This window comes from Coffea arabica, chromosome 10e (genome assembly GCF_036785885.1).
Source record: "Coffea arabica cultivar ET-39 chromosome 10e, Coffea Arabica ET-39 HiFi, whole genome shotgun sequence".
Classification (NCBI taxonomy): Eukaryota; Viridiplantae; Streptophyta; class Magnoliopsida; order Gentianales; family Rubiaceae; genus Coffea; species Coffea arabica.
The window spans coordinates 6,675,130-6,701,046 of NC_092328.1; the positions used below are offsets into that span (position 1 = coordinate 6,675,130).

The 25,917-nt window shown below is 34.9% G+C and overlaps 2 protein-coding genes and 1 non-coding gene across 3 annotated transcripts; 2 read left to right on the forward strand and 1 right to left on the reverse strand.

The window, feature by feature from the left end:
* The first annotated feature begins 6,651 nt into the window (after positions 1-6,651).
* LOC113712727 (U-box domain-containing protein 30) lies at positions 6,652-9,335 on the forward strand. The gene is made up of 2 exons (XM_072067716.1): positions 6,652-6,794; positions 7,371-9,335. The coding sequence occupies exon 2, from the start codon at positions 7,477-7,479 to the stop codon at positions 8,821-8,823; it is 1,347 nt and encodes a 448-aa protein (XP_071923817.1). The 5' UTR covers positions 6,652-6,794; positions 7,371-7,476; the 3' UTR covers positions 8,824-9,335.
* Positions 9,336-16,481: 7,146 nt separating this feature from the next.
* On the forward strand, positions 16,482-18,571 carry LOC113712965 (protein PHLOEM PROTEIN 2-LIKE A10-like). The gene is made up of 2 exons (XM_027236643.2): positions 16,482-16,700; positions 16,946-18,571. Exon 2 carries the CDS (start codon positions 17,040-17,042, stop codon positions 18,324-18,326), a length of 1,287 nt encoding a protein of 428 aa, XP_027092444.1. The 5' UTR covers positions 16,482-16,700; positions 16,946-17,039; the 3' UTR covers positions 18,327-18,571.
* A 4,511-nt stretch (positions 18,572-23,082) lies between these two features.
* On the reverse strand, positions 23,083-24,827 carry LOC113713090 (uncharacterized). Its single transcript, XR_011822054.1, has 2 exons — positions 24,562-24,827; positions 23,083-24,459 (listed from the first exon to the last, which is right to left on the reverse strand). It is a non-coding gene; the product is annotated as an uncharacterized protein (transcript).
* Positions 24,828-25,917: the final 1,090 nt, after the last annotated feature.

The following is a 25,917-nucleotide window of genomic DNA, read 5'->3' on the forward strand; positions in this document are numbered from 1 at the left end:
GTATAGTTGTCATTCATCCAATGCTGATAGTGTATACACTGTTAGTGTAAGAAAAATTAATCCTTATTAAAAATATTTTTAAAAATTAGATATAAGTTTACCTTGTTAAATTCGTCAAGAACAAAAGAAAATTTGTGTTCTATTATTCTTTCAGACTCTTGATCAAATATAACAAACCAGGCACTACCGGTTGCATCACTTGCCAAGACTTTTAACATATATCTGTATAAATACACATATTTTTAAAAATTATGTTTATCTAGATATTATAACAACTAAAATGATAAAAATGTTAACATTTTCTTTATGGATTTTTCCAAAAATTTTCAATCAGATGAAGTACCATTTCTCTTTGTGCATCAATTATGCATGGGGACTGTGAGTCTTGTAAAAACTTTCTTAGGTTAACTTTCTTTAATTTTCATGTCTAGATTGTTTGTACATTGTTCTATATACGAGTAGATTATCTTAAAATAAAAAGGATATATGATGAAGCTGTAAAAAAATTTAAAAAAGGACACTATAAAAAATATATATTATGATTTATTCCTATATATCTAATAGAGGAGATTTATGTCTCTTTTATTTATATCGAAATACTTTTTAATTCATTTTTTGGGTAGGAAATAAGAATCATATAATATTAAGAATTCTTATAGAAAATAAGAATTGATATATATCCAAACAAAAAAGTAACAAGTCACGTAGAAAATTACTTGCCGTCTCATTAAGCCACGTAAAAAAGAGAAAATGCGCAAGGATAAGTATGAAAATATGACATTATTATATATATATATATATATATATATATATATATGATATAATGGCCTTAAAAGTTTTCAAGAATTCTAGTTTTGCACCATATTTGTACCCCTTGAATTTCATAAAATTCTCTCTTTTAGTTGTATTGCCCCCCTTAAATTTAAGAAATTCCTTTCTCTGTGTAGATTATCCTTTGAGCTTTTATACTTTCCCCTTGTTCTACATTTAATTCCTAAACAAGTAAAATATTTTATTGATTACCTCCAACAAAAATTTTGGATTTATTTCATATTAAACATTAACGACGCTCTAATAGGAGAAAATAATTTAGTTTTTTAAATCCAAAAACATAATATATTTCTTAAATAATTCTAAGAGTATGTTTTATACAAAAATTGACCGTTGCACCCTCTCATCATAGTATGATTCTTAACTCCATCACTGCCCTAACTCATTGTCTCTTTTCATTCTTTTTTTTTTTTTTGTCATTCGTCGCTATTTTATTTATATCCTACTTTATTCTAATCTATTTGTCGCTATTGCCTCTTTTCATTCTAATATACACAAAATCTGCATTCAAGACTAAAAGAAACTTATTGGGAATAATTATGCACAATCTCTCCCCAGTAAAGCTATCTACCTTTTCGATCCTCATTTTTTTATATTATTATTTTTTTATTTTTACCTATCAATTTCAACAACTATATACATATTTGGAAATCTCATGCAGGTACTAAAATAGAGCCTTATCCAACAAATAAAGGGAGAAAAAGGGAAATTGGAATGATGCTCCAATTCTTCCATCCATGGTGGGGTTTTATTTATTTCGAAGTCCAGCAAACCGGAATCGGAATGTCCAATTCCCATGGTCATCATCTAATCTAGTAGTATGTTTGCTTCCCCAGTTGATCAAGAGACCCGTCAAAGATGATCGCAGAAATTCTGCCCCAATCGTGACGTCAAGTGACCAATTTGCATTGATGTGTGGATTCTAATTATCCAACTGCATTGACACGGACAATCGAAAGATATTCAATGACAACTGAGACACATTGAATAATCCTTATATTTGACCCACAAACAAACGGAAAGTTCTTTTCCTTTTTAAATGGGCCAGAATTCCTCTAGACATCCATACTATTTGCTGAAAAGAAAATCATATACAGCGACCTCCTTCTTGGCAGTACATATTCATATTTTCGTGCGCCACCATCCCAACTTCAATGTCGTAATTGACTAATCAAATATTATTATTATTAATGAGTTTGTTTGGATAGGAGCGTATCTGGATGATTTATTTAATATAATTACTATAGTACTTTTTGTAATGTAATGTATGTGAGATAAAAAAATGATTTAAATTTGTGAAACAAATTATTTTATCTCAAAGCATCTCAATCCAAATACACTTTTTATTATGTTTTACTCAAGATATTCTTGGCGTCCATAAACCATAATACAGGCCAATAATAATAATAAATCCACGTGCTCGTTCATTATCGTTTTACACCTTTAAAAGAATGATTAGCATTTTATATACTAACAGTGTGATAAATTTTTTTTATACTAGTACTTATAGATGTATATCACATGTATATAACTTAAATTTTAAATTTAAATTTATATTATGTGATATGATCTAAATCTGCTAATGTTTTAAAAGAAATTTTACATTAATAGTGTTTAAAAAACTCCCTCGATGAAATACATGATTTATTCATTCATCATTGACAAAAAGGGGACGCCCGTAGATGCTAAAAACGCTTCTTTATTTTGGGCTACAATGGTAAGCTAGACAGAACCTTGTGCTGCTCAAGAATGATTAATGCTTTTGGTAAGATATTGGCGACTAGCTCGTGTGAAGAATTGATTGGAGTCAAAATTGTGTTGTTTGGACTTGGTTAGGTTTCTTTAATGATCTTAAATTTTGTATTAAAGGCTTGAATTGATTAGTGTACTAGACAAATTTTTGTCTAATGCCATTGAGTTCAAATCTTTTTTGCGTGTTGCAAAAAGAAAAAATAAGGAACTTGAAATTTGTTTTAGTAAATTAAGCTGAAGAACTTTCATTTCTGTGTGTAGATGTCGAATTTAGTTTATAGATCAAAACTCAACTCCATAAATTATGTTAACAAACACTAAGCTCGATTCGAGTTAATATGATTAGCTACTAATCAAATTTTTGTAAAAAAATTAATTTACTCGAAGTAGTGGTTGTATTGAGTAGCTCTTTTAACATATATATATATTTTTGGTAATGGGTAGTGACACAATAATTTAGTTAAGGTACACATATTTACATCAAGATTAGTCCAACCATTTGAACAACAACAATTCATGGGGGCAAATGTTAAACCAAAATCTTCCACACTCTATTCTTCCCATTTACCTACTTTCTAACAAAAAAGATAGTCAAGAAAAAAAACACATAAGTTCTAACGTTTCCGAAAAAAAAAAAAAAACACATTACTCCACTCCTCGACTCACCCAACAAAAAAAAAAAAAAAAAATCCCTCCAAGATCAGAAAGAGAAATTTAAAAAAAGAAATTAAAATAGGATTAGAGATTATTTGAAATAATTACTACTCCCTCCGTCCCACTTTCATAGTCTCGTTTTCCTTTTTCGTCTGTCCCAAATTGTAGTCCACTTTCCAATTGAAGAATGCAGTTGTATTTTAATTTTCCTAAAATACCATTATTCAATGTATAAACCTACCCCATTTAATGAGAGTTGATTCTTTTTTTACCATAAACCTACCCCATTCAAGTTTCCATAAAATTGTACCATATTTAATGTGAGGGTATTTTAGGAAAATAGCAATCTAAATTTACTTTTCCAATAAAGTTAACTACTTTTTCTTAAACTGTGTGAAAAAAGAAACAGGACTATGAAAGTGGGACGGAGGGAGTATAACACTTTTATGCTATAATGTATGTGAGATAAAAAATATATTTATAATATAAATAAATAATTTTTGATCAAATAATAACTATTCAGACACAACGACAGTTTGTTGGTTTCGAGGCCCCCCCAACCAATAATGGACAACCAAACCTTGAAGACCAAACAAAAAAAATTGGGTAGGGCGTGTGACACTAAAATAGTACTGTATTCAATTTGCATTAGGTCTGGATAATGGAAGAATAACATATATTACTAATAGTAGTAGTGGTCAAATCTCAAGTTCCCACAACTCTGATCCCTCATTAATTGAATCGGAGTACGTACAATTACAAAAAGATGCTTTAATTAAATTTAAATATAACCAAAATGAGAATTAAAGAAAAGACGTGAGAGACGAGGATTGAATTGATTCAGGAATGGTGCCAGAAGAGCCAAAACAGACCAGACCACACGCTTCCCACCGCCACGTGTCAATTTCTTTGAGTGTTGGCTTCGACGGGGCCCACGCACCTGCACACAGTCACACACTCCCACGTACAGAATAAAATTCGGTCAGTCAAACCTTTTGACTGGAACACCACAATCCCTAACTCCCTCCAAAAAAAAAAAAAAAAAAAAAGTCCCAAATCGAGGCATAGTATTTTTTTTGTTTTTGCTCTAATAAATTATAGTAGCAGTAGATAATAAAAGTGTGATAATTTTGTTTAGTAGAAAATTAAACAAAACTGAAAACGGCATGCCATGTGTGTAGTTTCATAGTCTGTGGCTATGGTCAAACGCTTTGACCGGTCAATCCGATGAGCTGGCACTTTAGCAAAGGTACACAACCCTCTACGGGACCCACAAGATGGGGCCTCCACCTTCCACCATTTTTTTTTTCTTTTTGTGAATTGGTTAGCTACCCATGTTTAGTTTTAAATTTTTTTTTAATCAATTCTGGTGTATATTTTGTCATTAGAGATCATTCAATTTGATTGAGATTTGAAACTGCTAAAGCTATCGTAAAATATTTTACTACTCACAACTAGGCAATTGATGTATCCTATGCATCTTTACTAGTAGCTAATATTTAACAGACTAACAAAAGCAATTTACCCGATATTTGCAAAATACTCTATTATTTGCTGATATCATGAACATATTTTTTAATAAATTTTTTTTATTTCACATATATCACATTATAAAAACAAATACTGCATTAATTATTCTAAATAAAATTTCAAATAATCTCTTATCCAAACACACACAGTTTTTTCGGGACTACATCAATTTGAGTTTAGTCTCAAAACTAGTTTTTCCTTTTCAAAAATTTTTGTTGACAATATTTGTGAAGCACTTTCCAGTTTTTTTTTTTTTGTTTTTGTCAAGTAACTCGAAAACTTTGGTTTGACATGCATTTTCTTCCATTTGGGTAAGATTTCATTTGCAACAAAAAATAAGGCTTTTTTTGGATTGTATATTTCTAAACTTTTTGTAAAAAAAAAAAATACTGTAGCGATTTGATATATATAATGTAAAAAAGTAATTGAAAAATATATCCACGAACAACGTAGCAATTTTTGTTGGAAAGAGGCAATCCAAACACACCGTAAGTGGATTAACCACTAGCTTTCTTTGAAAATGCAAAAGACACTCCCATTGGCTTCTCTCTTCAAGCATATTATTGCATTTATATTCCATGAGTATTTTTTTGTTCATTTTTTTTTTTTATGGAGGAATGGATTCAAGAAAGTGAATTGCATTCAAGATACAAAAGTACTATTTATTCTTTTGGAGGGACCATAACTGAACGAATACGATTGAAACAAAAAAATCTAAAAGCATTTCAAAATTTTGAGGAGGTCCCTCCATGTGTCTTCCCTGATATATATATGAGCCTTGTAAAACAGAAAAGCATATCTTTAAAGTATTTGCTCACTTCGAAAGCTTCCAAATGGAAAATGCTAAAGGTACTGTTTACTGTAAAGCCTTTCCAACGTATTGAAAAACAAGTGGAATAGAGTAGTAGAAGACAGCCCCCTGTTTTAAAAAATTAAAAAGCAGTAAAAGACTAAACGTCCTAGCATAAAAAAGGAGACGAAGACCGGATGTCAAAGCATATTTGAAATGACAGTTCTAATTTATTATTATTATTTTTTTTACAAATACAAACGAAAACAGCACGAAGAAAATGCTAAATGATGGCTTGTACAAATGGACAAATTAAAAGGGGAATAAAAACCAATTTCCCTCACTGAATTTTGTGAACTTAGCAAAATTTTTTCATAATATACAAAAAAGAAAGACAAAAAAATTCTTTTTTTTTGTAAGAAATTATAGCTACACACACATATATATATATGTATTAGTATAGCAAAGATTAATCTATATAAATAGCATTAAAGAGTAAGTTTTTTATACATTATCATTGTACAACTTTTTTAATATTATGATATTTAAATCATATAAGATACATAAATTATTATTAATGTAAAAAAAATTAGTGTAAAAAAATTTATACTAATAATGTATAAAAAGTTAATTTTCAAAATTAATGCTAATTAAAATGGGAATAATAAGAGAAAGGAAGAGATGTATCAGAAAAAAAAAAAAAAAGAGAAAAGAAGAGATGAATGGTAAATCAAAGGAATGGACCCTATCCGTTTCATCCCATAAGTTGACCATCTGACCAAAATGACGTTGCGTCGTTTCCTCCCCTCTTGAAAAAAAGCAGCTACTTTTATCCTAAACTCTCAAAAAATCACCCCTACACTACTTAGTTTATCCCAAAATGTGAAAAATAGGAATTCTTAAAATAAAAAAAAAAAAACCGGATATCTCGGTGACTTTGGAGTGCGCGCTCTAGTGCACGTGTGGTTCTCGAGCCCCAAGAGTCAAAGTTACCTCCTATAACCCGTATCCTCCCGGTAATCCATCTTTACATTTAATAACCTTTCACACAGTAGAGTAAAATAATAGAGTAAAATAATCAGTACCCCCCAAATTTTATAGGTTTTTTTTTTCTCTAGGCACCAGCCCCATGACCCATAAGCAAAGAGCAGTAGACGAGGAGGGTCATGTACAGAGAAGATTGCTTTTTCTCTGTCTGGTTCTCTCTCTCTCTCTAATTTTCTCTCTCTAGAAATTGGTAAGATTTCTGAATTCTTCTCCTGGTTCATCATTTACATTGTCTATCTTGATTTAAATCTTGAGGGAATAAGTAAAAGCTGGGATTTTTCTTCATTTTTAGTGTACTGAGATTTAGTGGGAACTGTTTGATTTTTTCTTCTTTGTTTTTGGGGTACTGATTACCTTTTTTTCTGATCTGCGTTGTTGAATGATTTCAATCTTTTTGAGCTTGAAGAGGGTAAGTGTAGCTAAAAGGGGAGTAACTAGAGCATTGGTATTAGGGAAGGGGGATTATTGCACATTTTATTTGTCATCATTTTCATCATAAAAAATCATACAAGTAGTGTTTGGTAATATTTGATGATGATAATGATGGTGAAAATGAAGTATAGGGCTTTTTTGACCAGAGTAAAAGAGTTCAGATAAAGCACAAGGAAAAGAAAAGATGTCCCCTTTGATACCAATTCTTGATTGTTTTGGTCAATAAGGAAGGGAGAGAGGAAAAAAGAAAAGGAGTGTAAAACTCTTTGCTACTTTCTTTATCTTCTCTCTCTTTTTTCATCCACACGCTTCATCTCTCATTCTTGGTCTTCAGATGTGATGTTCCTTGAACAACAACACAGCCTCTTGGTAAAAAGGGTTTCTGTATTTAAGTGATTTTAATAGGTGTGTTTTTTCGGGTGCAAAAGGGGGCTGTGAAGATGCCTATGTACCAGCCATCTAGTAGGGGGAGGGACGGGTTTGAGGTGAGTGGGGGTGGGCAGGTATTGGATCTGGAAACTGCAGTCAAAGATGGGATCTTGGGTGGTGGTGGTGGAGTGGTTCATAGTTGTGCTACTGGGGAAAAATTTGATCTGAAGAAGATGATTGAGGAGCTGGATTCAATTGAAATTCCATCAGTTTTCATTTGTCCCATCTCTCTAGAGCCAATGCAAGATCCTGTGACCCTTTGCACAGGGCAAACTTATGAGAGATCCAACATCCTCAAGTGGTTCTCTTTGGGGCACTTCACTTGCCCCACCACAATGCAGGAGCTTTGGGATGACTCAATAACCCCAAATAGTACCCTTTACCAGCTCATTTACAGCTGGTTTACTCAGAAGTACCTTGCTATGAAGAAGAGGTCTGAGGATGTGCAAGGAAGGGCTTTGGAGCTCTTGGAGACTCTGAAGAAAGTTAAAGGTCAAGCTAGAGTTCAAGCTTTGAAAGAGTTGAGGCAAGTCGTTTCTGCTCATGATTCAGCCAAGAAAACAGTTGTGGATAATGGTGGGGTTGCTCTGCTTTCTTCACTATTAGGCCCTTTTACCACACATGCTGTTGGGTCAGAGGCGATTGGGATTTTGGTGAATTTGGATTTTAGTTCAGATGCGAAGACGAACTTGAGACAACCAGCTAAGGTTTCGTTAATGGTAGACATATTGAATGAGGGTTCGATTGATACGAAAATCAATTGCACTAAATTGATCGAAATACTAATCGACGGGGAGGATTTTGAGTCCGAAATCGTGTCAAGCTTGAGTCTTTTGGTGGGAGTACTTAGATTAGTTAAGGATAAGAGACATCCGAATGGGGTGTTGGCTGGCCTTAGATTGCTGAAAATGATTTGCTCACATGAATCTGTGAGGAACTCGGTGGTAAGCATTGGGGCTGTTCCTCAATTGGTGGAGTTGTTACCCACTTTGAATCCCGAGTGCTTAGAATTGGCACTCTATGTTCTCGAAGCGTTATGTACCCTTCCAGAGGGTGGTCTGGCTCTAAAGAATTGTCCTAGTGCTATCCCCGCCATTGTGAAGCTATTGATGAAGGTGTCAGAGAGCTGTACTCACTTTGCCTTGTCAATTTTGTGGGCAGTTTGCAAGCTTGCTCCAGAGGAATGTGCTGCACTTGCTGTTGATGCAGGTCTAGCGGCGAAGTTGCTTCTTGTCATTCAGAGCGGTTGCAATCCAGTTCTGAAGCAACGCTCGGCAGAGCTCTTGAAGCTATGTAGTCTAAATTATACAGCTACCCTTTTCATTTCAAAATGTAAACTTACAAGAACAATACAATGATTGGAGGAAGTAGTGATCTGTTCATATAAATCTTGTCACATTTCTTCCATCCAGAGGAGAAAGAAACTGAGCAGGCCGGAGAGGTTAAAGATTTTCACACAGAAAGTTTCATTGAGCTTCAAGGTACCTGTTTCTCCCTGTATATGTTGATAAAAAGGATTTGGTCTTCCAAGAGGCCTCATAATGTGGATCTATGGCTAAATGAGAATGACCACTGGACAAGAATTATCTGCTCTAGGTCCTCCAAATTGTATTTTACAATAATCCGGGCAGGCCTCTTATCCAAACTCGCGCACAAATGTTACGGCAAGTGGTGCCATGCGGTAATCGGCTGCGTAGTTACTACATTATGTAAAAGAATGCCGCAAACACCTTGTGGATTACTGTCAGTTGGGAATGTAAACACTCATAAACTGGTACGGAAAGAGAATTTTACCAGCCCTGTATTTACAATTGTAATAGTGGTTTATTGGATTTGCATTCCATTAATCCAAATTATTGAGTTTATCGCATCTTTCCTGAAGGTCCTCACGGACCTTCATGTTCAGTTTTGTCTATTGTTCTAACTAGAGGTTTTGAATTGTAGAATTGCCTTTTGTAGAGTATTTCAACCAGTTCAAATTTCAAAGAGATTGCAAATACTTGTTATTGGAGAGTCATCTATGTTCCAATTACTTTACCATTCATCTACAGGTTTCATTGCTATCTATAGTTGAATCTTATTGAATGTACACCATCTTTTAATTGTCAATCTTGCTATTCTTCATTGCTGTTTTCCTGTTGCCAGTATTAATTTCTTAAACTATTACATCTCTTGTCAAATTTAAACTTAGATGGCATGCAGTCTATTGTATGGTTGGAACAGAATTACATTAAACCTGAGTACATCTGCTGGGAGATCTTCACTGAACCACAAATAATATAATAGTTTTCTGTTTTTTTCAAGCAGTGATAGCTGCAAACCAGAACAACATCTGTTTGGAGTATAGTTCCAACTTCCCATGCAGTGAATAGTTCTATGGATCTTTGCATTTACGTTCTTGTTTTGGAGTTTATCTCCCTGAACAGCTTAGTATTTCTTGATGAGGCGTCGGGGCAACTAATTCTTCAGGTATTTTGCCGAATACAACCATCAAATCACGTTGGAGGTCGAAGGGAAAAGGGACGGGGAGCAAATTCTGTTTTTGTGCGCTAGTCTCCGATTCATAACAGCAGGGTAGGACAGCCAATTGGTCTATTCGTGAAGTCTTCAACTGTTACTGTTTCAAAGGTTGCCTGACCACTTTGGTATATGAACTTTTGCATGTCTAATGTAGCAATGCTTCACAGTTTTTTTATTTTATTTTTTTATTTTTTGAAAGTTATGAGAGTATATTCTCAATGTTGAAGATTGAATGATGGGATGAAAAGAGCTGGCTTCAACTTTCTTGTTCTCTTAACAGACGCCCCACCCCCACGTACTGCTTCCTTCTTGGCCTTATTCTTGGCCCAGGGAAAAAAAAAAAAGGAACTTCCTGGAGGATAAAAAAGAAGGTTGGAAAGCACACGAGACCTTGCCTTGCCTTTGCCTTTGCCTTTGCCTCAAAAGGAGAGCGAGAAACAAGTATTTGTTGGCATTGGCAATTTGGGATCTTTGACTGAGAAAAAGTTATGAAATTGCCCAAAAAAAAGTTGCAACCTTGGAGGTGAAGCCTATCAAAAGTTTTTATAACGTTGAATGGTGTGTGTGTTTTCTAAGTGCCCTTCTCTAAAGTTGAATACGAGATCTGCCAACTTTTCCCTCATTCCCAGTACGCTGTTCCTTGTGAAATGCAAAAAGAAATCAAACTGTGGCTTCTTGGTAGTGTCATAACTTGGATTTCGTTATAATTTGAATACCTTTCTTGTCTATTGAAAGTTGAATTGGTTGAAGCACTCTATTCGAAATTCACAATAAAAGGCTATTGAAAAAGTTAATTATAACTATTAACCTTCTTTTCTTGCCTGAGTTATTAAAATTTAATCTACCACTTGAGCTTCGAATGTAATTTGGCATTTCTTTTTATCTTGAATTCGTTAGGCAGGAATGGTTAATTCTTCTATCCCCCTTTTTACCCTACTTGCCATTCCATTCTCTAATGATGTTGAAGTTTGTATTTTGATTAGAATCAAATTAACTTATAGGCTTCTCCTAAGCGTCAAAAGTCCCCCAATGCAACAGATAGTTAACGAACTAAAACAAATGTAATCTTTTACCAAGTTAAAACAGATTGCATTTGTGACAAAAGTTCCAAGTAGTTACCATGGCCATTTAACACCCAATTCCGTTTCGAAGGTCCGTTTGTATTGCTAATTTTAGAAGTCATTGTAGAAAATGTACGATTTAATATATGTGAGGTAAAAAGTTAATTGAAAAATGTGTTCATGAAAAATTTTTATTCCTTTACATTTTAATATGCTAACACCTTACATTAGGAACTTTGATGTTTAAATAAGGGATAATTTCAAAAACCTCCCTTGAGGTTTTTAACAATTTCATTCATCTCTCTCTCGAGATTTTAAAAATTACACATACATCCCTTGCCATTTGAAATGATAATATTGCCCTTAACTATTTTAATGAAATTCTCTTGTTTTGTATGGTTATACTTCGAACGACTTTTAAAATTATTTTTTCATTCTTTTTCCTTTTTTTGCCAATAAAACTATAAAATTGCCATTATTACCTCTAGTTTCTATTGTAACCGAATGTCAAACTATTGATTTTTTTTATGAGTTAATTTTATATGCAATCTAATGTTTTTGCTGACCTTTGTTTTCTATTTTTTGGTATTAAAATTAAAAATAAATCAAAAAAGGCCCAAAACCACTAGTAAATTATGATAATCCTACTACTAAAAAATTCATAAATTCTAAATGAATTATTTCAACATTTTCTTTTCTATCTTATAAATCTAAATCCATAATTAAAAAGTATCCTATCATAGTGATAAAATTATTATTATAGTTGTTTATCAAATAATAGGTATGAACATGAAAATTTTGGCACATTTTTCTTATAATTATACTAGGTGATCTTATAATTGTATAGAGAAGTAAATTAAAACTCATTACACTAGGGCATTTTTGGATATTCATTTAAAAATTTGACCATGTCAATGTTATTTTAATGTTTTGTTAATAAAACTATCATATCAAGGGAGGTAGGTGTAATTTTTCAAATTTTAGGGGAGCTCAATGAAATTGTCAGAAATCTCAGGAGAGGTTTCTGAAATTATCCCTTTAAATCAAGCCTAACTTATAAGTCTTCACTAGAGTGACATCTATCTTTGGCATCATAGATAGAGAATGGGATAGGAAAGTGCACTAAAGATTCCTAAGGGAGAGAATGAGAACAAACCTTGCATATTTTGCTCTTGACTTAACTGCATTACAGAATTTTCCTGGCATGTGATACCTTGCTGATATAACTAAGGCGTCTAGACGTCGACAAAGATGGGTATGATTTTCTTACATCACTCAATATTCCCCACTTTGGATTGATGCTTGGATAGCATGAGAGTCCGAAGTTTCCTGTTATGGTTAAAAGTCCCATTCCCCCTATTTCTTATTGGCACATCGTAACATTTGTACTGAATTTCATGAATGATGTGAAAAATGGACTCGTTTGGATGGCGAGTTTTTCTGGGCGTTTATTATAAATTTTATTGTAACTTTTGTAGAAATTGTAGAAAAATCTTGTGTATTTGAAAATTGGAGAAAAAAATTTTTCTTCTTCTTTTTCTTTTTTTCTTTCTTCTTCTTCCTCCTCACATCACCATTGGTTTTCCTCCTCCCTCCCTCCCTATCATTGACCGCCACCACCACCTCACCCCTCATTTTTCCTCTCTCGCTCTCCCTCCTCCTCCTTCTCCTCTCCCTTTGCCATGAGACCAGAAAGGGGAGGGCCGAGAAGAGGAGGGAGAGGAGAGGAGAATGGAGAAAGAAGGGAAGAGGGGAGGGAGAGAATAGGGACGGAAAGAAGGGGAATAAAAGAAATGGAGAGAAAAATAGGGGAGGGGGCGGCCGCTGGCACACTAGTCTATAGTGGATTGAGGTGGGGAGGAGGAGGAAAGAAATAAAAAAAAAAAATTGTATGTCTTTAGATATGTTGGATGTGTATATTAAAATTTTGGGATGTTTTTAAAGGGTTACTGTAGATAAAGTTATTATAAAAAAAATTGTGTATTAAAATAGGGCAAAAAAACTTGACATCCAAACAGGCAATTTTGCATATTAAATCAAGTAGTGTTGCATGTATTCGTACCACAAGTGGTGGAAGGTCCGTGCAGACAAGCTCAAATTCGAGATGAGCGTGATTTCCGGGCCTTAATCGTCCGAACATGCAAACTACAAGTCTACAACGTATGGCTTGGTAAATGGCAACGTTTCCAGTTCAGCTTCCCATCCATGTTGGGCCAGTGGACTAGCTCCACTGGGCGACGATAGACCATGCGTCAATTTTTTTTCCATCACTGGATTGGCGGGCGGGTGAGTGTATCCCTATTCTATTTCCGGTCCCGCTATCCGTTAAAAAAATTAATAAATATATATATACTATTTAATTTAATTAATTATAAATTTATAATAATAAATATTATTATTTATATGTATTATATAATATATATTAGTATATGTAATATAATTGATATTATCAATTATACTAATAATTATACATATTTACTAATAGAAATTATTAATTAGTTATACTAAATTTACTAATACATTTATACTAAATTTCTAATTACACTTAACAGAATAACATTTTTTTTCTCAAAAGAAAACACAATAATGACTTGGTAAATGTATTTGTGTCAAAAGTGAAACTTGACTACTTTAGTTGTATTTGTTTCATCATATTGGATTGTATTCAGATAACTTTTGTTTAATTATTTTCATGAATTTCAATTATAAAATTAAAATAGATAATAATTTGATAATGTGTTGATATTTTAATATTTAATTATTTACTAATATTTCACTATAATAAAGTTAGGGTGAGGGGAATTAGTGAGCAAGGGGCGGAGGCTGGGGCGGCGCCTCCGGTCCCAACTCCTCCCCTTGCCATTCTTGCGCCTTGAAGGCTTGGGCGACGGAAATACAATTATATATTTATTTATTTGTATAGCCCTAATGAACCTACTTCTTTTTTTATTCTGGATAATGAACCTTCTTCTACTTATGGACTTATCGTTCAATTTCCACATTAACAACCATGGAATTGGAAGTAAGCCGATCACACATTCACACGTGCCCATGTCCACACATTAAAGGAGAACTAGATGGCGGCTACAACCTGCCGTTTCGCCCAAAAAAAAAAAAAAATGATGGCGGCTACTAAATTGCTGGAGTTATTTCATTAAGGTCCTTCAACAATCACTGATTTCTAATTCTCTCTAAATTCGGCATTATTGTGTTTTAGCCCCATGCTACGTATTAATCTTTGGCATAATGCTCAAATTACTTAAAAAGGGGCAAATGAAATTTTTAGGATGTTTGAATGAAAAGATTTCTAGTACTCTTTAAATAAGTAACATTAATTATTTTTCAGAAAGTGTGCTTGACAGGTATAATAGTCTTTTCATTAACATTTCTTTGACGAGATACTATACTAGAACTATAACTTTAAAGCATGTAAGCATGCTTTCAACTATTTCTAAAACATGTGGCTATACCTTGGGATATTAAGTTGTTAACTTTTTGTTTTCAACTACTTTCAAAACTTACTTTTAGATTTTTATTAAGTAACAAAAAAAAAAAACACTTAAGAAGTGGCAAAATAAATGTTTCGAAATTTGATAATGCTTGTAGGAATCAAGAATATGGTGAAGAAGCCCTATAAACAATAGAAGATGCGTAACTATAAGATACTATAGAAAATAACTTACTATAAGATACTATAGAAAATAACTTTCACTTAAGAGACATATGTATATCTCAAAAATAAAAAATTTTGACAACAGAAAATAATAAAAAGAAAGGATTGTCACTAGCGTATTGCAAGACGTTCTTAATTCTTTGGCCCCTTTTGGAACCTGAATTTTTTAAAAATTTGTCTAAAACTTTACTGTAAATCACTTTAGAAGTTATAGAAAAACTTTTGTAAAATGAAAACTTTTTTTCCTTTTCATTTTCTTTCTTTCATTTTCTTTTTTTCTTTTCTTTCCTCCCTTCCCCTTTCCCTCCCATGTTCCTCTCCCCGAAACTGCCATCAAGCAGTCTGCAGCAGAATTTTATTTATTTATTTATTTTTGCATTTTCTCTCCCCATCTCCTACCCGCCACCTCTCCCTCCCCCGCCACCCATTTTCTTCTTAAACCTCTCATTCTCCCCCTCTCCTCCCATTTGCCCTTCCCCCTCTAACACAAAATTTTTAAAAAGCCAAATCCACTCTCTCTATTTCCTTTTCAGTTTCCATCACTCACTCACTCACTATCTCTCTCTCTCTCTGTTCCTCTTGACCGTTTCCGGTAAACCTCATTCTACTTCACTGTTGCAACTTTCCATCTTCATCTTCTTCACAAGATCTCGCTCAAATCACCAAAACTATACCGCGCACTTCACACACTGCTTTTCTACGTACGCATCTGCATTCTCGTATAAGTACTTGTAACTGCCTGTGAGTTGTCCTTTTTATTTTTCCTGGATAATTTTGGTGTGTTTTGTGGTGAATCTGCTGAATTTTAGTGGAAGAGGAGATTTGTAATGGAAAAGGAGGAAAATGTGGAAGTTGAAGATCGCGGAGAGAGGAAGTCCGTGGCTGCAAACGACTAATGGCCATTTTCCCTATCAGTTTTGGGAGTTTGATCCGAACGTCGCCATTTCGGAGGGAGAACTAGCCACGATCGATGAGACTTGCGAGAATTTCCGCATTAATCGGTTCGAGAAAAAACACAGCGGTAGAAGGGAGGATGGCGGGGGAGTAAGAGGGGGAGAGGGAGAAAGGGAAAAAAAAAAGGTTGACCGCACCGGAAGAGGTGATCGGTGCCGGAACCGGCGGCGGAGGTGGTAGTGGGTTGGGATGGGAGAGGAAGAAAAAGAAAAAGGGAAGGGAATTTTTTGGAAGTTTTGTGTGTTTTGGGTATTTTGAAGTGTGTAGGTTAAAAATTTTGATAAATTTTTTGGGGTTTCTGTAGTAAAAATTGTTAAAAAACTAATAGCATACAATCTTGTAAAAAAACTGAAGTTCCAAACAGGGCCTTTATTTCATATGCTTTCAACTCATTAACATGTCTACTGTAAAGGCATTCAAGTGGTCACAATTGATATACTAATATAGTTTATTTAGTTTTAAGAGAAAATTTCCAACTCAATAGAATTCACATGAAATGGAAAAACATTTAACGGCTTATCAAAAGCAAACAAATCCAACTTTGAAGACATTGATTAACTAGCTCCAATTATCACATGGCTGCCGACTAATGCCAATCCCACCAATCATGTTTGACGCAAATTAACAGATCAAAAATTTGGCTTAACTCTAGCATTTGACCCTCTACGGTGAAGAACTAAGATTAGCAACTAGCGCATTGCAAATTACTTAGAGATTAGGGGGCATATTGCCATTGAACTAATTTCCAGCTGACCCAATGGAGATACTGGGTATTTTCTTCCGTGGAAACAAAATGATGAAACCCGACGAATTTTATTTCGTCGTTACAATTCTTCAGCCGTCCTCCCATCCACGAATCAAATTCAATTCCAATATTTTTCAGGTAATTTCGGCCGAGTCAGAAATAAACTAACCAATAAAAAAACCGAACAAAACAAAAATAAAAAGCATTTGCTTGGTCCAATGGCTATTGCCAAACAGACCCCCTGTCTTCCTCTCTCTACAACGGCACGCCTCGTCGTCTCTGGTTCGTTACCTCAACTGTTTCTCTCTCTCTATCTGAATACTAGCAGTTGTACTATGTAGCAATAACTCTTTAATCAATTTGTCAAAACTAATCCCTCGGCCCCTCGATTTTGGCAATCCGTATCCACAATTCTCGATCGTCGAAATAGTACATAATTTCCTTGTAATTTCTCTGTTTCTTCCTAGGGTTTCATCAAATTTGAGCTGCAGGACTCATTTTGTTGTATTTTCCTTTGTGCTTGCTAGTATTTCCGACTCTTGAATACATTGAAGACAGAAGATTCTGAAGTTCAATGGAAAAATTCTAGTAGGTGCTTGGTTTCTTTGTTTTCAGTTGAATATGGATCTTGACTTGATGAAAAGGGGCTTGCATTATACGAGGGAAAAGAAGAAGTGGTTAATCATATTGGGGTTGGTTGGTTTCTCGAGTTATGGGGCTTATAAAGTGTATCACTTGCCTGGTGTTGCCAAGAAAAGGAGGAGACTTTTGAAGTTATTGGAAGCTTTGTTTTCAGTTGCTGAAATGGTATCCAAATCCTCGGATACTATCAGTATTGTGTGCAAGGATTTTAAGGAGTTCTTGCTGTCTGATTCTGATGAAATTCCCACTAGCTTGAAGCAGCTATCAAAAATTGCTCGATCTGATCAGCTTTCCGGGTCATTGACTAAGGTTAGCGAGGCTATTGCAATTGGGGTTTTAAGGGCTTATAGGTCTGAAAACAGGGGTGAGACTGAGGAAGTTGGTAAATCTGATTTTTCAGATAGGTTTTTGGATAAATTGACTTCCAGTGCCGGGACTGGATTTGTTTCGGTTGTTGTTGGCAGTTTCGCAAGGAATTTGGTTATGGGGTTTCGCTTGAATGGTGAATTAAATCAAGGATTGAATGGAGATGGGCATAATGGTATGTTGAACGTGAATTCGAGTTCACTGTCAATGCCTGGGTGGGTAAATGTGGTTTGTGATGATAGATGTAAGGTCCTTATTGCTGATTGTATAAAAACTTTCGTGAGCACTGCTGTTGCTGTGTATCTTGATAAAACAATGGACATCAACATTTACGATGAACTTTTCTCTGGTTTGACTAATCCTAAGCATCAGAATCAAGTTGGAGACATTCTGGTTTCACTCTTTAATGGGGCTGTGGAAACATTTGTTAAGACATCTCACCAGGTGCTGACAGCTTCAAAACCTGATCTTGGGTCGAATTCAAATTTTTCTTGTTCCCCAGTTGATCAGAATGAAGCAGCTAGTTTGGGAAGCAATAAACTTCAGGACCGAGAAGTGGCATTGAGTAAGATTCAAGAAGGAAGCAGATCTATCAACACTCAGAATAATGGATGGGTAAGCAGTGTTTCATCAACCTTGGCAGTGCCAAGCAATAGGAAATTCGTTCTCGATGTGACTGGAAGGGTGACATTTGAAACCATCAGATCGCTTGTGGAGTTTTTCTTTTGGAAGATTTCGGAGGTGCTAAAGAGAAGCTTTGCTGTAATCCGTGAAGACATTATTGATCGTGGATTGGAAGTCATCAGATATGTTGGTGCTAAGTCAGCTGTTATTCTTACCATTTGCCTTGCATTGCTCTTGCATGTGTTGGGCAGTGGTCGTGTTCTGTTGCCTGCATAAATGAATTTGTCTCTTTCTTTTGTAACGTGTAAAAATAGTTAGAACACAGATCGACCAGCATCTTGGTATCCAAGTTAGTTGAATATACTAATTAATGAATGATAGGTTCTCAAAATGCAAACAGTATCGGTTCATTGTTGAACTTAATGAAGATGAGAATCTAGTTCATCTATGAATTTTTGTACCAGTGGAACATATTTATGTAGCTATGAATATAATACAATTAAATGCAAACTTCTCTTTTATTTTTGAGAGTTGGTTTTAATTCTATTTGGGCTGTGGCGCACATTTCTTGCCTTTTTGAAGAAAGCTGGTGGCTTGAATCATGAAAGACTTGAGTGTTAGGAACAAAGGTAGGAAACTCTATCTGAGAAAATCATGTGCATCTGGTAAATTTTGGGCAACGTATATAGTGTTAGTGTGTCTGCTGCTTTATATTACCTGGGGTTGTCTTTTTTAACTTTGTGATGTTAGAATCATGTAATACTAGCTGGCTCCTGTATGTAATGGAATCACAATATAGTCAATTATCATCTATGGTTATCTTAGTGAACAAAGCAATATTTGTGGCATAGACAACTGAAGAGATTAGGTATTATGAGATGAACAGCTGTGTCAATTCAAGTTGATTGCAGTGTCAAATATATAATCAATATGTCTTGTCTGAATTTTGTTTTCTAGTGATTGTGATCCCAAGCTTGGGAACAAAAATCTGAAGATTTGTTATCTTAAAGTCTCGTCAAACTGATTGTCAAATTTTCTTACGACAAGGTTTCTCATCCAAGTTTGTCTTTCTGCTAAGCGAAGATACTAGTTAAGATACTCATAAGAAAAATGCAAGTAGTCTGTATCTTGGACATCTGTCTGTATTTTGAGGTTCTGCACGTTTGACCATTGGATATTTTTTCCAATCATGCTTAAAGTTGAGTCCTAAGCAAGGACAATAAGGTTTAGCTCTTAAAGTACCAAGATAAAGCTTGGTGTTTTATGGCTTGATCTTGTGTTTTTACTCTTGTGAAGTTAATAATACCGTGTTATGCTCCTTTGTGGATTGAAGTTTTGCACTTTTACTGATGCAATCATCTAGGTTGTTTGTTTGATAACCTTTTATGATACTTTTACTTTAAAGTATTAATTCATGTTTACAATCTTTTCTTCTGTCTGTGTGGCCAAATACCAATCTGCTGATTTCATATAAGAACCATGTCAACTGGGAAAATGTTTAATCCATCAGACATTGAGACTTGAGGAGATTTCCTACGAGACGAATCAGAGATAATTCGGCTGGTGCAAAGATTCATCACTAGCAGCATCTGAGGAATGTAAAACGTGTTAGACAAAATTTGGATAAGACTTTCAGATGTCATCATATTGTCTTAAAGTATTTTGTATGTGATGCATTGCTGTGTCATTTTTATATAGTTATACCCCTTTGTCACTTCATTTGTGAATTGCCCAAAAGTTTGATTTTCCTTTTAATTACTGTATTTTTCATCCTGTGCCAACGATGCTGATTTGGTGCTTTGAGCACAGATAACCATTCTGCATTGGTTTTTTACAATAAAATTTTTTATTTTATCAAAGAGAAGTCTTTGAACAAAATCTGTGCCTACTTTCCGGTTTTATCTTTCCCTTTTGATTCAGTTGATCATCAACATACATTAGACATGAACAAGTAAATGTGGAGACTAACTGAAGGTAATGATTTCTTAGATTCCACTGCTCTATTTCAGGTGATTCTGTTCTCCTGTGAAAGACATGTTCTGAGTGTTATAAAATAGGAAAGTAATCTATGAGATTTCACTTTTTACGAGGAAACACATCACCTGAGACTAATGTTTGTCCAATATCACTTGTGTGGTTTTTGAGGTTTCAAATTTGCTGAAGAAGGAAGAGTTCTTGCACTGACTCATCTCTCCATTTACTCGTCTCCTTCATGCTAGCAAGCGAGAAGACAAGCTTTAATCCAGTGGTGCGTATGAAAGCTTATGGTTATTTTAGACTGAAATTGTAGTTCATGCGGTCCAGTGTGGAAACTGATGTCGTTGCCAAAGGTTCATTCCAAGGTTTCTCTCTCCCCTTTCTGGTCTGTTCCATCATTCATTTCACTTCAGTCTCTTGTCTGACTTGGAAATTCACATGACACCTGGTCCTAGCAACAGCCAAGTTTTGATTACTGTTGAGAGCGCTAACCTGGAGGTAAACATTGTTAGTATAGTTATACTAATGTGTTATCTGGAAAAAATGGAATCATTAATTATTAAAGCAAGACAAAATCTCGATCTTGTGATGGTCAGAGAACAGGACTTGGTTAGAAATTCAGAACTAAGTGAAAACGCCTTCTATCTACAGAACTTGTCTGCGTGGAGTAGTAACTGCAACTATTGTTCTTGACTCAATACTTTATTAGCTTGAAAGAAACAGCATGCCACATCTTTGCTCTGTTTGCCATGACAAGTAATCGATTAGTGTCATATTTGGCTGTTTTGCAGGACAAATGGGCTTTGCTAAAGAGAGAAGCTCCTCCTCTAGTCCTGGGTGGGGGGGGGGGGGACCTGGTGGTAGAAATTAAGATGTGAAAGGAAGAAGGAAAAATGGTGAGGTTCTATTGTCATTTTATTGCATTTCTCTGGTGTGTCAACTTTTACAACAAAGACGTGACAGTTGCTATTAAGATGTATGCTAATTTTCTTTGTGGGTACAAGAAACCACTCAATTCTGTCTTGATTGGGCAATTCGCAACTTTATTGTCGTTCAACGTGTTCCTCACGATCATAGACAGTGTGTAGCAGATGAGATGAAATATCTGTTCAAATTGATTTTAGCTTATTGGTTGGGCTATGGATGAACAATTTCTGTCCAACCACTGGAGAAAGAGTCATGCTCTTGGCAAAGCAAGTCGTCATTATACACGGAATTGTTCTCCATGTTGTCTCTTTTTGGTCGTGTCTAAATCGCCTGATGAAGCTTTGAATTCTCGGACGTGATTACTCCATACGAAGTGTACTCCACTCCACACTCCAAGGCTTTCTGACGGATGAATGTGAAGCTGCATCCCGATGACCTCATCAGATCAAATGGTGCATGTATTCCTAAGAAATTTCCATGCGAGTCTTCCAACTGTTTGATATCTAGAAGCGGTATGAGCAAACAATAATATTCCTTTCTTGTCAAAAGCAGTGGAGCATTTGACGTGCTCTCTCATTTAGCATCAACTCGAAAAGTAGGACCGTCAACGGTGCTGGCCAACTCGAGCTCAGCTCATTCGACTGGAAAAAAGTTCATTGAACTTAAATTTTAATTAGGTCAAATAGAGTTTGAGTCTAATTATTTAATCCGAACTAAATGTGAGTCAAATTTGAAGTATATTAGGCTAGGCCCACATATAAGTGTAATTGTATGTGTGTGTGTGTCTGCCCCTCTCTCTCTCTCTCTCTCTCTCTCTATATATATATATATATATATAATTATAATTATAAATATTATGATATAAAATGTTAATAATTTACATATAAATTATAGTGATTCATAATTATAAATTATATTTAATTATGAGTTAGATCAAACTTAATTTAAATTCGAAACTCGAAATTCTGAAATTCAAAAACTCATATAATTTATGAGTCAAATTTGAACTTATAAAAAAAAACCGACTCATAAATCCTAATTGACACCCCTACTCTAAAGTCTCAAACCACATCATAGGACTCCTGCTCTTCCTTTTTTTTTTTTTTCCTTCTTATGTTAGATTGGAAATCAAAACTTTGATTCAAGTAGTGGTGATGTAAATGGACAATCAAATCTGAGACAGGCAACATTGGAGTCGGTTGAACTCCTCTTCATAAGCCCACCAACATCCAGTTCGTGACATATTTACTATCTCATTTTTTGGACAACTAAAATTTGATTCTTTTGCCTTTCTAGTCCAATTATTAGCTCCTCCTCCTCCTCCATAACCTCTCTTTATAAAGTATTCAAAATCGACAGGCAACGAATTATTTAGTGGAAACTGATTGAAAATGGTAGTACTATAAATTGCTCTTGCAATTCAGTACTATGAGCTGCTGAATATTCTTTAATGAAATTATTGCTAGGATTTAGTACATAGTAAACACAATTTATATACATATAAAAAAAAAAAAAGGGAGAAGCACACCGAGATGGAACACGTCTGACATACTTGGCACTAAGTGCAATACACATATTGGTACATACAGTTTTGTATAGGCTGAAAATCATTATTTATGGACATTACATCATAAAATCCACAACATGAATAATGCAACTACTAGCCCTTTTGTCCCATTCTTGGATGATTGATTTCAACTACTAAGCCCTTTTTTGATATACGTGCGGTCTATTCAAATTATACAGAGAAATTAATTAAGAAGCTTTGGTTCACGGATTGTGGTTCTGAGTGTAGATGTAGTCCGTATGAGCCACCAGCGTCCTCCGCATCAGACACTCGTCTTTGTCCACTTCTTGACAGCCTACTTCTTCAGCCCCAAAATTATTGTTCTTCTCCTCTCTCCCAGCATCCTATGTATGCATATTTAAATGTTTTAGAACCCCAAAAAACAAGGGAAATTATTTTAGGGAAAAGAAAACCGCAAGAGAAAGGAGAAAAAACCAGGCAAAGAATTTAGTTAGTTTATGGATGAAACAGGAGGAGGACAAAAGTGAAGCAAACAATAGAGGCCTTGAGAAATCAAACAGAGTTAGAAAATGAAAAGAATTCGACTTGCCTTGTATTGGGTTTTCATCAGAGAAGGTTCAGTACGAGCAAGACTTGTAGTAACTAGCATGGAGAAGAACAGGACGGCCACCATGAAAAGACTGTTGAACTTCATCCTCCCCTTTTTTTTTTTTTTTCTGTTTTGTTTGGGGGGCTCTCCTCTGGGACGAGAATGCTACAATGGTGAGCTAATAATTCTTGGTTCGTGGGAAACCACCACTATTTTCATATGACATGAAATGCAAGAGACGTTTGTATAATGGAGTGAGGGACATATATATAGTAGAAGAGGATTTCTGAGGGAACATGTGGAGAAATTATTGGGTTGAGATGGATAGAATCTAAGGCGATCAGTTGTTGACGGGTGGTCAGGCTCTCTAATCTTTTTGATTGCTTGCTCACTTTTTTGACTGTTGCTCGTCAATGGAACATTAAATTATTACTTAGACTTAGTAAATTCACTGAGACACATCCAAACAGAGAAGTGTTTGCTTTAGACTTCTTCTTTACTGCTTTACTATGTGCATACCCACATTTGGTTCATTTTAATTTGATCCGACCTACCATATATTTGGATCCATTATTGTTTTTAATTGAGACCTTTTTACATCTTTTTATCAACGGAATTAGGTACGAGCCCTATTTAATAATTCAATTCAGTATTTAAATTTAATGGATATTCAGTTGCATTTGATAACAAAAAATAGAACATCTGAAGTAATTAAACGGTATTAAATTTTTTAGATACAACTTGGTCTCAAAAATAAGTGATAAGTTATTAATTTATCACTTAATGTGACACATACTCAGATGTATCAAATTTAGTATTTAAATATGGATTAATTTTTCCTGCGACACTATCAGCGTTGGATGAACGACAACTATGCAAAATTTGAATTTGAAATTCAATTTTTGCACACATGTCATGAATCAAATGACGAATATAGTATACACTGTCAGACTTCAAATTTCAGTTTTGAAACTTCAATTTTATCTTTTACTGATAGTGCAAATAAATTCTTGTTCAGAGTTCGTTTCAAGTGGCAAATTAAGTCTGGTATTCTTGTTTGTGGAATAATTACACAAGTCCAAAAGGTTGGTAGTTGGTAATACAATTCCAAAAGCGAATGAATTTGATTTGTAATACAATTCCAACTCGCAAAAGCAAGTAAATGAAAACGTTTTTCATATATATATATATAACCCGTTTCCATAATTTATTTTGCACCTAGACACATCGGGGCATGGAAAAGGAGTATGCTAACGGCCATGGCTGTCATTTGTGTAAATGTAATCGAGATGAGCCACAGAACTTTTCTGCATCAAGCACTCTTCTTCATCCTCCGCTCCTTGGCAGCTTGCTCCTTCAACCCCCACGAATTTCTCCGCCTCAGGATTCTACAGCAGTTATTAAACAATAAAAAAAAAATCAAAATAATAAAACGCCAGAAAAAGGGGAAGGAATCAAGCACGGTTATCAATCTGCAGGATGGACAGTACCTCCTTTCGGGCTTTCAGCAGAGAAGGATCACCGCGAGCGGTACATGTAACGGTGAGTAACAGTAGAATGGCTACAATGAAGACGGCATTTTGCTTTGACATTTTTATTTTGGGGGGATCAAATATTAGTAATTCTGATTGATTTGGGTCGGAAGGAAGGAAATACCTTATAGGGGAAGGAAGGGAGGAAATTAAACGGAAATGAGATTGCCAGCCTCAGACAAAGCTGTCGTCGTGTACAAAGCATTTTATAGAAGCTGCGTCTAGATGCTGCGAATTAGAGATTGGGCCATTTGGCGCGGTCAAACTTTCCGACCTTAAAGATCATTATAATGGGCCATCCTTTACTCTATTTGACATTCACTAGACCCAAAAAAAAAAAATGGAGATGTACTATCATCATTTCTCAATGCTAGATACTTGATCTCGTGTACCATGTGGCACGCCACCTAGTATGTTGAACCAATTGAATGATACTTCAAACTCTTATTTCCTGTTACGGTGAATCTATTTTTGTTTCTAAAGGATACTCAAAGACTTTTGGTTGGAAAATGAGAAAATAGACGAGACGAGATTCAAACTAAAAGCTTCACGATTACTTGACTAATATTTTGATAGGAAGGGACAATTTGGATGGCACAAACGAGGGAGTGTAAGTGAAAGATTTCGAAGATTTCCACTGATTATGTTGAGTTTGGGTGAATATGTTTTATTGACATGTCGGCCCAAGCCCTTGATTTGTGTGCTTATGAGGTTCCTTAGTGGGCCTAGCAGTTTTGAAACTTGATCCATGGAGAGATTTCAAATATCAAATGGCTTTCCTACTGATCCATTAATAGGAATGCTTGGGCTTTTGAGTATCAACCAAGTGGGTAGGGCAAACAGCCCAAGACTAGCTTTTATGGCAATAATCGCAGAAGGCCAAACTAGTGGGTCTAGATCCGCACCGTTGACGGGCCTAATTTAGTCATGCGAACAGCAGCTAGTAACCACTTATCAATGAGACTTGAATTGGAAATTACTCTTTCGAATGAGGTTTCATACTTGCAATAAAAATTTAGTAACTAATGATATTAACAATTAAATTATGAAATGTTGTTATCATCAGAGTTTATCTACACAAAATGGCTTTAAAACAATATGTTTATGTGATAGACACAAACATAAAAGCTCTTAAGGATCAGGAGGTGGAGACTGCAAAATCTTCTAACCTGTGTCCATCGTATAGTTGCTTCGAGTAGAATTTCTTTCATCATTAATATACATTAGCACCTAATAGATCGATCGTCTAATCATAGTCTCCCATACTTCTTAGGAACCGAAAGAGATTTTCAAATTTGAGAATCAGGGTTACCA

Coding starts and splice junctions, on each gene's coding strand:
- LOC113712965 (XM_027236643.2), top strand. CDS start 17,040: ATGGATCTTGACTTGATGAAAAGGGGCTTGCATTATACGAGGGAAAAG.
- LOC113712727 (XM_072067716.1), top strand. CDS start 7,477: ATGCCTATGTACCAGCCATCTAGTAGGGGGAGGGACGGGTTTGAGGTG.